The sequence below is a fragment of the Sus scrofa genome, chromosome 16 (genome assembly GCF_000003025.6).
Source record: "Sus scrofa isolate TJ Tabasco breed Duroc chromosome 16, Sscrofa11.1, whole genome shotgun sequence".
NCBI lineage: Eukaryota > Metazoa > Chordata > Mammalia > Artiodactyla > Suidae > Sus > Sus scrofa.
In genome coordinates, this window is record NC_010458.4 from 21,323,562 (window position 1) to 21,335,571 (window position 12,010).

The 12,010-nt window shown below is 45.1% G+C and overlaps 1 protein-coding gene across 1 annotated transcript in view; it reads left to right on the forward strand.

Moving 5' to 3' along the window:
• The window catches only part of IL7R (interleukin 7 receptor), a 30,016-nt gene extending 23,421 nt beyond the window's left edge, over positions 1 to 6,595 (forward strand). The window contains 6 exon segments of the mRNA NM_001146128.2: positions 75 to 232; positions 2,942 to 3,110; positions 4,048 to 4,141; positions 5,045 to 5,120; positions 5,522 to 5,626; positions 5,629 to 6,595. Of these exon segments, the coding sequence (NP_001139600.1) occupies positions 75 to 232; positions 2,942 to 3,110; positions 4,048 to 4,141; positions 5,045 to 5,120; positions 5,522 to 5,626; positions 5,629 to 6,024 (998 nt within the window). The 3' untranslated portion in view covers positions 6,025 to 6,595.

Below are 12,010 nucleotides of genomic sequence, written 5' to 3' on the forward strand. Positions count from 1 at the left end.
TAGATGAACTTTAAACATTATAATTATTTCCTTGACTGCAATATCGAATGACCTTATTTCTTTTTCCTTTTCAGTTAAACCTGAGGCTCCTTTTGACATAAGAGTCACCTACCGTGAGGGAGCAAATGACTTTGTGGTGACATTTAATACATCGCACTTGCGCAAGAAGTATGTGAAAGATTTAATGCATGAGGTAGCCTACCGCCAGGAAAAAAATGAAAATGATTGGATGGTATGTAGGTCACCTACACTTATGTGTTATAAAATTTATGAACGTGTATGTAAAAATATACCTAATAAGTTACACGTACAGATTAAAACATATAAAAGTATAAAATAGAAACTTAATGCTATGTATGTTATATTCACCCGGGGAGGGTCCCTAGCAATTTTGTGTTCAGAATGTGCCTTTTACTAAAAGAAAGTCCCCAAAATGTAAAAGGTTTAGACCTCACAATACCTGGATCTTCTCTGGCCCATTCTTATTCTAGCTCTCTTTTTTTTTTTCTTGCCCTATTTTTTGGTCTTTGTAATATTTCCAATTAAATAGTTAGATGAAGCATATAGATCAAGACCAAATGCATTCTCTTTATCTGGAGGCCTGAAAAAGAATCAGATTTAGCACAACTCTCACAGGCAAATCAGGCAAAAAAAAAAAAAAATCACCAAGTCATAGCCACAGTTTGGTTTGTTGGGTTGTGGAAAGTAAGTAGATGTGTAAGTAAGAGGAGGTGGAATTTATTTCTTCATTTTCTTTATGCTTTATTCTTTTTTTGTTGTTGTTATAGCCTTACCTGTGGCATATGGAGGTTCCCAGGCTAGGGGTCGAATCAGAGCTGCAGCTTCAGCCTACACCATAGCCACAGCAATGCCAGATCCGAAACACCTCTGCGACCTACACCACAGCTCATGGGGCAACTCCAGATCCTTAATCCACTGAGCGAAGCCAGGGGTCAAACCCCCATATTCATGGATACTAGTCGGGTTATTAACCAGTTGAGCCTGCAGTGGGAACTCCAATTTCTTCTTTTTAAGCCTGAGTTCTTTTTTTTTTTTTTTTTGGTCTTTTTGCCTTTCCTAGAGCCATTCCTGCGGCATATGGAGGTTCCCAGGCTAGGGGTGTAATTGGAGCTACAGCTGCTGGCCTACACCACAGCCACAGCAACATGGGATCTGAGCCGCATCTGCGACCTACACCACAGCTCACAGCAACGCCAGATCCTTAACCCACTGAGCAAGGCCAGGGATCAAACCCACAACCTCATGGTTCCTAGTCGGATTTGCTAACCACTGTGCCACGACGGGAACTCCTAAGCCTGCCTTCTTAAATCCTTGAAGTAACAGCTTAATTTTCACGCTTCATAATCTGGAGGGTTATTTAGACTCTATGAGTTGTGGCAGTGGAACGTTCTGGCTGTCCCTGCAATCTGTTTGAGGGAGAAAGTGAAAGAAAAACAGAATGTCCCAGGGATTCAGGATCTTTTGAAGTCACTGGCTTAATTTTCATCCTTTTTGTACCACATGAACAGAAAGCAGCTATGAGTTGCTTTCTCAAGGGGAAAAGAGATCCACCTTATCCATGCCACCCTCTTTCCTCAGGAGCACAAGCCTTGTATGTTTGCAGGCTGCTACCCTATATGACATACATAAGTGTGGTGCCCGCCCTGAACCTCCTTCTTCCCCTCCCCCACGTAGGCTCCCTTGCTCCTGAGCTCTTCCTGTCTTTCATCTGAAAATGGAATCAGTGGAAAAGCAGCTACAGTACACAAAGGAAGGATTTGATACCAGAACAATCAGTGAACTGGGAAAAAATAAGTTTAATGCCTAACTTGCTTCATATAACAAAAAACCAAAATAAAACAGAAGATGATTTAAGGAAATTATGTAAAAGTGAAACTCTAAACAGACTAAAAAATATGTAGGTGAATGTTTATATAATCTTGAAATGAAGAAAAACATTCTAAGCATAACAAAATGCAGTAAAAGAAAGCAAAATATGGAAAGATGTGATGACATAAAAATATAGACTTGTAAATAGCAGCACACAGAATAATCCAAGTTGTAAGGCAAATTAGAAATCAGGGTTAAATTAACACACATACAACAGATAGATGGTTAGTATCAGGTGGTTAGTATTTTTAAAATATAAAGAGGTCTCATAAATCCTTTGAAAAAAGACAGGAAGTTCCCTAGTGGCCTACTGGTTAGGACTTGGCACTTTCACCACTGTGGCCAGGGTTCAATCCCTGGTGTGGGAACTGAGATCCTACATCAAGCCGCTGCATGCTGCAGTCAAAATAAGAAGGAGGAGGAGGACAAATATAACAAAAAATTAGCAAGCAAAGTCTCACAAAAGAGCAAAAGTATAACTTCAATAAATATAAGCAAACAGATAATCAGATGAATATAAAATAAATAACAATAGGTATTACCTCTGACCCCTCAAATTAACAGAGCACTACTTCCTCTTAAGGATAGTGCACCTGTTGAAGAGACTGTTTCTCCAGATTGCTATTCACAACGTAGAATGACATCTTTCCAGAGGAAAATGATTCTCGCTCAGCAACCTTACCGTTCCCTTTCATCTCTCCTTGGGATGTAAAAAAGGAGGAAAAGAAAGAGGTTGGAGTGGGGAAAGAAAGCAAGGTGCCTGGGAGTGACTTATTCCCTCCCTAGTAGGAGCACCCAATTGATCTGAACAGAGACCTTTTATCCCACCGCCCTCCTGGACCACTTAGAGCATCATTTGTGAGCTCACACAATCTGCCCCAATTCTGCTGCCCACCCCTCCAGGTCAGAGCTGCTTTTCCTAACAAATACAAGAGAACCTCGAGAGAGTGGCCGAGTGACTAAAGACACTCAGCTTGAAAGGATTCGGGAGGTATGGGCAGCGCCTCTTTTTTCCATCTTAAAGAATGTCGTGGCCCTTTTCGCTCTTTAGCACGTGAACTTGTCCAGTACAAAGCTGACGCTCCTACAAAGAAAGCTCCAACCCAATGCGATGTATGAGATTAAAGTTCGGTCCATTCCTAACACCAACTACTTTGAAGGTTTCTGGAGTGATTGGAGTCCCAGTTTCCACTTCAGAACGCCAGAGACCAAAAGCACAGGTGAGCATGACCAGAGCCTGCGCCTTCACCCCGCACCCCCCGCACCCACCCCCACAGTGCTTTGCATGGAAAAGTCTGTCAGCAAAAATGAGAGCCAGAGAGATAAAAGGGACCCAAAGTTAAGACTCCAGGAGGGCACTCTGACACCTTCTCTGGAAAAATGACCTGCCATCTCTGCCCTTTTGTGAAGACGTGGATGGGGTGGAAGTGGGGTTCTTAGTCGCGCATCTGCTGATATAGGGGGTCTGGACTCTGCTGCCTGGGTGCTCCCAGAAGCTGTGAGTTCTGACCAAAACCCCTACCCACTCCCTCTCATTTACCTATTAAAGCTGAGATCCCAACGACCAGTCCTATAAGGCCCCTTTAGGGAAAAATCTTTGCAGATGGCAGGTGGGCAGGCTGGTGTGGCTTCCCCACTCCTCCTTACCTAGAATAATGAAGTTATTCCAGGGGTCTAGGAAGTGAGAACAGCCAGAAAGACCAAAGAACACAGCTCAAGCAGACCCCTGAGGATGAGAAGCACCCCATATATACCTTCCCTTTGGGAAATATAGGGAGCCTCTCTGCCTACCAGCCTCCGGTCCTCACCCTAGAAACTGCTGATGCTGCGGGGCTGAGCATCCTTTAGCCATCCCCCTGCTCAGCTTCTTTCTCCTGGTGGTGGGAGACAGAAAGAGGGTGCTGCTGTCCTTCATGCTAGGTCCCTTTTACATGTCAAGTGACAGATGTTCTGGACCCAGCCACCTAAGTCAGTGCCACGTACTGAAGCCCAAACCCCACCCACCCCCAAAAGCTAATACATCATCCTATTTGCTGAAGAGCAACTTTCAAGAAATAATGCCTGGGCCCAAGTTATTCTATTGACTCCAAGCCTGCTGAAAGTCTCCCCCGCTGCTCACTGAATGATCACTAACCAACATCTGTCTCTACCTTCCAGGGGAGGTGGATCCTGTTTTACTAACCATCAGCATTCTGAGCTTCTTCTCTGTGGCTCTGATGGTCATTCTGGCCTGTGTGTTGTGGAAAAAAAGGTGAATGTCTTTAATCAAGAGAGAGGTTATGTGAGCTTCCAGACTGTCAAGAGTTCTAATCCTGTTTATCAATGAGAAAACTGCAAAGGGGAAATAAGGCATTTCAGGACTGACTGTGTCCCACATCCCTCCTCATCCTCAGGCACTGGTGAATTTCCATAGTAAATTCCATAAGAGGTACAAGCATATCAATGGAACCAAAACCTTGCCTCCGAAGTGTCCTAAAGGAGTAACACCCATCCCTCCAGAGTGCCTGGGTGACTGGAGGCACCCCTGGGAAATGCAGAATGTTTTCCAAGCCTTGGCTTTCAGCACACAAATTCATGGCACTTTTGCATCCTACCCATGGTAGGGCCATGTTTGTGTCATCATTAAAAGGATATTTGAGACACATGCCAGTCAAGTTATTAACATTTTAGGAAGATGCCCTCAGCCCAGGGTCACTTAGCCCCCAATTGGAAGGGACTACACTAAAGCAATTTCCCCGGATTACTTAGAAAATATGTCCCACCCCCACCAAAATCAGAGCAGAGAAATTGCTGCCAATGAAGAGAAAAATAAGATGGCAACACCTATATGGGGGAGTAGGGAGACAGATCGAATGTTCATTTCAGGGCTACCCCATTGCCAAGCCTCATTGTTCCTTTGTTCCAGGGCTCTTTCCCAGGAGGGCACTCTTGTTGTCTTGTTCACAGGTTACCAACGAAGGTGTCTGGTCTTACCCCCTATGCACCAGTAGGACACTGAGGTTCAAAGAAAGCATATCACTTGTCCAAGGTCATCCACCTAGTTGAGGCAGAGCTAAAACTAGAAGTCTTCTGACTGCTGGCTCAGGATAAGTAGGAAGATCTTTTGTGCTTGCTCCCTCTGCCATTCATTTCATCTTTTATGTCCTTATTTCAGAATTAAGCCTATTGTATGGCCCAGTCTCCCAGATCATAAGAAGACTCTGGAGCAACTGTGCAAAAAACCCAAAAAAGTAAGTGCTTCTGATGCTTTTGTCGTTGTGCTGGAGGCATTTTGGTCACCACAAATGATATTGCAGGATAAGGAACAGCTAAACCAAAAGTTTTGGTCTTTTATGCATCACATCACTAGGGCAATGCCAGCTGCAGGTTCCTAGAAGTAGGAAACTAAAAGTGAGATACAAATCCCAGTGTTTCCCGGGCATTCCCAGGACTGCAGGGCATGGCCAGGTCACTTCAAACTCTGAGGTCACAGCACCCCAGAGGCAAAGAGTTAGCTAGAACAGGTGGGTGATTGTTCAGTGTTTCCTGATAAACGCTTATCGGAAAGTTCTCTAGCTCTTCTCCTGAGCAGAACATTTGGTGATGTGTCTCTCTGGTGCCATCTTAAGGCCTTCTCTCTTTTTTGGTGCAGAATTTGAATGTGAGTTTCAATCCTGAAAGTTTCCTGGACTGTCAGATTCATAAAGTGGACGGCATTCAAGCGAGGGATGAAGCGGAAAGCTTTTTGCAAGACCCCCTCCCCCACAGGTCGAGGACTCTGAGAGGCAGAGGCTCGGAGCGGGTATGCCAGGTCCCAACTGGCCCTCCAAGCATTCAGCCATCACCCCAAAAACTTTGAGAGGAGAGTCACCGTTCAGATGCCTGGCTGGGAATGTCAGTGTGGGCGATGCTCCTGGGCCCCCCTCCTCCAGGTCCCCAAACTGCAGGGAAGGTAGCAAGAATGGATCTCTCGTGTACCAGGACATGCTACTTGGCCCTGGAACCACAGACAGCACCCTGGCCCCTCCGTTTCCTTTCCAGGCAGGAATCCTGCCGTTGAACCCCTCTGGCCAGGGACAGCCCATCCTCACTTCCTTGGGGTCTAGTCAAGAAGAAGCCTATGTCACCATGTCCAGCTTCTACCAAAACCAGTGAAAGGCCACGTCTACCAAAAGTAGCGAAGGCAAGACAAAGCCACGAAGCTCATTTTATTTCACTTTTCTGAAAAAGTACTCAAGGGAGAATCCTCCAGGAGCCCGAGATGTCTGTGGTCCTCCTGTTCCTCCCACCCAACTGCATCCATTGGTGATGGGAAAACCTGCTTCTGACTCTGGACAGTGGTGCATTCGAGCAGCGAGCTGGGGAGTAACCCTTCCATGCGTGCAGAGACTCTGCAACCCAAATTTATCCGCTGTCCCGATTTCTACTGCCATGGACATTGCCACAAACTTCAGGGATGAAGAATTTCAAGCCCATGCTGCAAGTGAACCGACGGTGGCCATGCTCCTGGAGATACAGAGAAGAGACATACTGTTAGTATTTGACCCGTTGTCTTGCATTTCTTGGTCTACATACATTTTTAAAGGCTGCTCCAAGCCAAATCAAGGCCACAGAGCAATCTCCTCTTACAGGAGGGAGCTGATCCCTCTCCTTAGGCTCCCAGACCCAGGCAGGGTGGAGGCAGCAGGGAAAGTAAAAAAGGACATTGGTCCAGGACTGATGTTGTCATTTGGGAGTTTGTCCTTGTTGTTGTCTACGTTTTGCAGTTTTTCTTTGTTCTGTCTTTAGCTTGTTTTGGGGGGAGATTAAGTGTTTTTAATTTTTAAAAGTTTTCTTGGGTTTATTCTGATGTCTGTGAAGGGAGTTTTAAAGAGTGGACTGAGAGGAAGTTCCCGTCGTGGTGCAGCAGAAACGAATCCAACTAGTACCCTTGAGGATGCAGGTTCAATCCCTGGCCTCGCTCAGTGGGTTAAGGATCTGGCATTGCCATGAGCTGTGGTGTAGTTCGCAGACATGGCTCAGATGTGGCGTTGCTGTGGCTGTGGTATAGGCTGGCAGCTGCAGCTCTGATTTGACCCCTAGCCTGGGAACCTCCATATGCCACAGGTGCAGCCCTAAAAACAAAAAAAAAAGAAAGGAAAAAAAAAACTCTTCTCTGTGCCAACCATAGTGGTAGGCTTGGGGTGGTCTAAGACAAACAAGGTTGGGATCTTGGCCTCATAAAGCAAAAAAATCTAATGATGGATAGCTTTGTGGACAAATGATTATAGTTAACACAAAATGATATTATAGAGGTATATTCCAAGTGCTCTGTTAGGTCAAGGAAAATGCCACAGAGTGATGTACATCTGCATGGAAGAAAAGCAGAATCTGCCTGGCAGGTGAGCAGCAGAATACACTTCCCACCAGGTGGACATAGGTTCTTCTCCTTCTGCAGAAATGCAAGCCAAGTCTCACTGAAGAGGTCATGCATAGCAAACCTCATGCCCAGCCTAGCTCTCTTGCATCTTATTCACAGAGGTCCTAGGAAGTACTTATTATCTTTGCTTTGTGGGAAAATTGGAGCCCAGAGAGGACAGATAAGTTACTCAACCTTGCATGTTAAGTCAGGACTGGAAGCTGTCAGTTTGTATCCCTCATGCAAATAGATAATTATTCAAAGAAAAGAGGAGACAGGTCTAAAGGAAGATCAAAGTCCCTCGAGCTCTAAAACCCTGTTTCCATGTCGTTTGTTACAGATTATCATTTGAATTCAGTGTGTGAATGTCTGTCTGTTACTGGAAGCATGTAAAATCTCCGTATTATACTCGTAATCATAACTGCTGCTAATGCTTGATTATATACTCAGGGACAATGTGTAATGCAGGATTACAAATTTGTTCTGATGGACCCTTTTTGGGATTTCATTAAGAAAGAAAACTCCTGGTAAGAGACAATGTTAAATCAGAGATGTCAGTTGACTGCTTCTGCATAGCATGAAATGAGAAAACTAATAAATAGGCAGCACCCGTTGTCTATTAGACAAACGTCATGTCTGAACCTATGGGGCCCTGGCTTATTCGATTGCCTTTCCCACCAGCCTTTGCCTCTCCCTTCATTCTGATGTCCAAAGGAACTTGCTCCAGAAAAGCCAGGCATGGGTGGTTTCAGATGTGTATACTTGTTTTCACAGCATTTCTAGAGGGGCTAGAAGACTTGGAACTGGCCAGGAAGACGGTGAGCCAATATGATCAGACAGCAGGAATGATGCTGATCAGATGGCATTTCTGCCGGCTCAGTGGTTTTCCTTCAGCATTATTCTTAAAAACATCCATTGTTCACTACACCGAAAGTCTCTGATTTGACCGTGTACTTTCTATATGCATTACAAATATTTTGCAGAGCTGCTAAGTATATTTTAAGTATCTGATGTGTGTCATCATCATATATTTAATTAAATGCTATGGAACTACCTGTGACTGTTCTTGTCTTCTGTGGGAAGTACGAATGAAAGACTATCCAAAAATGGGCCACTGAAAACATTCTAGTGTCGTTTGCTGTCATTTTACTGGCTGGGATTTTCAGAGGAAGCTATTTTCATCCATTAAGTAAATTCCTTTGCAAATTAATGAATCAGCAGTCTGCTGAGGATCTGCACTGCCTAACTTTGCACTGAGCTGGGCACTGGGGTTACAGAAATGATGTGGGGTGTTCGCAGCTCACCATCACATGGTGACAAAGACACCTAGGAAGTGTTATGATGTCATAGCATTGGGAGAAGCCAACATATCAGTCATGATTCTTAGCTTTCAGCAACAGGGACCAGCTATGGCTAAATCTGAGCAGAAAAGTAATTTATGAAAGGCTTCCTCAGAAGGCTCCCAGAATATCTGGGAGGGCCAAAGAACCAAATAAGGAGGCCGCAGAGCCACCCCTTGTCTCGACAACAGGCACCTCTAGAAGCCGAAAGTAGTCACCACCGTCACTGCCACCACCAGCTCTGGAGCAGACTGAGCAGCCCCCTCCAGCGGCTTCACAGCACTGGCTCTGGTTTAAAGGCAGCACTGGAGCCTGTGGTTGAGAGCGACCCTGTCCCTTCAGGGGTCCAGGCGCCCACAGTGGGAGTCAGAGAGGAGAACAGCTGGCATTTCCATCTCCTATAGTAAGAGGCAGGCTCTGCCCCACAGGGCAGGGCGTTCCCCAAATGTAGGAAGGAGCGTCTGCTGCTGGGTGAGGGGGAAATGTACGTGGAGGACACATTAGGGAAGAAGCCCCAAGAAGAGGTGACATGAAGGACGTGCAGATACGTGGGAGTGTGCCAGGTAACACAGCCTGGAGGAGAGGACATTTCCCAGCAGAAGCAGCAGCATGTTCAAAGTGATGGGGCTACAACAGTGTATGAACCATCAGGGAATTCCAAACACAGTAGGCAATGGCTTCCTCTCTGTCTCAGGTGTGAACAGGATGGTATTGGCGGTTCCTTCTGAAAGTCAGACACGGGACCCTGTCATAAAAAAATGTTTCTGCCTTGAACGTCGTATTTGAATATATGCCCATTCATCACTCTTTCATTCCAAGGCCGAGGCTGTTCCTCTGGGATCATTGGTTGTAGTTCCTCGCTGTCTTAAGTAAGACACACCAGTAACACTTCCTCTACTCCTTCTAGTTTTGCTTTCTTTGAAATGGAAAAGAACTTTCAAACACTTTCAAAGATCTTGCGTGTAGACACCCAGCTCTTTAAAGACATCTCCATGCCCAACCCCCAATGCCAATCTTTTCCCACCCCATGGGCTAGCAATATCCTTTCAACTTGCCCTTATCAAGTCTTTTCACACCATTCCAGGGAGTGGTTCTCCTGGATCAACAGCAGTCACTCCTTGCATCCACGTTTGGCCAGTTCGCGTCACGTAATTACTGTAACAAGTCCGACTGGCCTAAATGAATTTGGGAACACACACCACTGACTTAGGTGAGTTTATGCCTACTTGTTGGGCACTAGAGGAAAACTTGCCAGCAGCCAGGTCTCAACGTAAGTGTCATTGTACCTCACAGAGAGAATGGAGTGTGGCAGTTCATTCGGCAAGTGGTTCAGTGGAAGATGTCTCTGGGCATCTACTCAGCTTAGCATGCCTGGTCCAGAGTCTGCAGAGTGGTGGCTGAGAGGCCACTTGGCAGAACTGGTAGAGCCAGCGGTTAAGTGTGTGACATGCAGGTCTAGGAAGTTTTGCTTTCGTCTGCAGGGAAAGGGATCTTTGGGAGGAGTTTAGTCTGGGGTGTGGCATAATAAATTCTATGTGTGTGTCATGGTTTATGGAAGAATCTCAGAGCACTTTCTACTTACCTGTGTTGTTACCACACTGATTTGCAATTGCCTAATTTGCCTGGCTCCCCTGTGGGCTTCTGAGCACTCTCAAGGAGAGGACTGTGACTTATGGGGCTTATGTCTGCTGCTAAACACAGTACCTAAAATCTAGAAGGCGCTCAATCATCAGTGTAGAATGCATGACTCAACGCATTAGTGAATGATGTTGTATTAGTCAATGTGCTTCCTCATGGCCATTCAGAATAGAAGAAGGCCAGGGTTGGATGCCCAGGCAGAGGCAGGCACAGTATCCCTGAGAGAATAGCCCATCTGGGCAGCCACGTGCAAGAAGTCAGTTGCCTTCTCCATCCACAGTTACCTCCCCAGCTGCAGTCTTAAACCACCGTAACCACAGAAGTAGAGAAACAATAGGGTGGGGTGAGGTGGGGAGGAATTTTCCAAAGCTTCATTTCTTTGATGAGTACCTGCATTTATTTTGTTTGCCCATTTATTTAGTGTATTTTAGATCCACGTTTGGAGCCCAACTCAGCTGCTGAATTTTAATAGCTGTGGCATTGCTGTGGGATTCATGCCCAGCTTGCAATGAAGTTTTATAAATCAAAGAAAGTGTGATGCGTAAAACCTGGTGAGTCCAAAGGATACCTATGTTAACACGCTCAAGACATTGACCAAAAACCAAATGTGAAGCAAACAGCACTCAAAGCCCCTGAGGTTTGAAAAAATAAAGTTTCACTGCTGAATGCTGCAGGAACAATTGAGTTACCCTGGTGAATCCCTCAACCATAAATTATGAGGGCCAGTTCCTTCCTACTCTGGGTAAAGATTCCTCATCAAAGAGGAGAAAAGAACTTGTGGAGAGCAAGAAGGATTTTTTTCTTTTTTATCACAAGTTGTTGTGCAAAGTGCAAACTGCACAAGTCATTAAACAAAATGCAAAATCATCAGAAAATATTTTAATATGAAGCTTAAAGACACTGATCACAATGAAACATTACTTTTATAACCTTTGGAATAATTAGAATTAATGAGATAGAAATTCAATAAATGCTTCAGCAGAGACGGATGAATAAGCTAGAAAGGCATCTGCACGTAGATGGAAGAGGGTCCCACTGGGAATACCATTGCTGCATGAGTTCACTCTTTTCCCTGAGACTAATTGTCTACCTGTACTTCATCTTATTTCAGAAACACAAGGACCTCATGAGGCTTATCCTCAGAACTGGTGCGCTTGTCACTTCACATCATCCTATTGGTCAAACAGGTCCTATGGCCAAACCCGAAGTCAAGGGGTGAAGAAATGTACTCCCTCTGGTGTGGAAACTCCAAACGCTAAGGTCCGGCGGGTGGATAGAGAAGGGAGTGAAGAGACAGCCCTTAATGCAAACTGCTCCACTCAGATATGAGGGCGGTTCTGAGGCCACCTATACAGGAGGACACCAATGTGGTCTCCATCTGAGAAAGTTCTTTCTGTTTCATCCAGACGGTAGCAGGCCCATAGCCACTTCTCTCCATTACTTAATGCAATGGATTTTGTCTATAACTGTCTTGAGAACATGTGGGAAAAGAGAAGCAGTGGTTGGGCCACGGAAGGATTTCAATATGTACAGATCCTTTAGTCGAAGAGTTAAAAAATGTAACCATTTCTTACATAAATTAAGTGGGGAAAAATGATCTCTTAAGCATGAAATTTAATTCTTCCCTTCAGTTATGATTGATGCATCTGGACCTGGGGATAAGATGGATACCTGGCCAAAAGAGGGGTGACAAAGGAGGAAGGAAATCAAGGATGTTGGGGAAGCAAACAAAAGTGTCTACTACTAAAGAATTTTTAATTTAAAA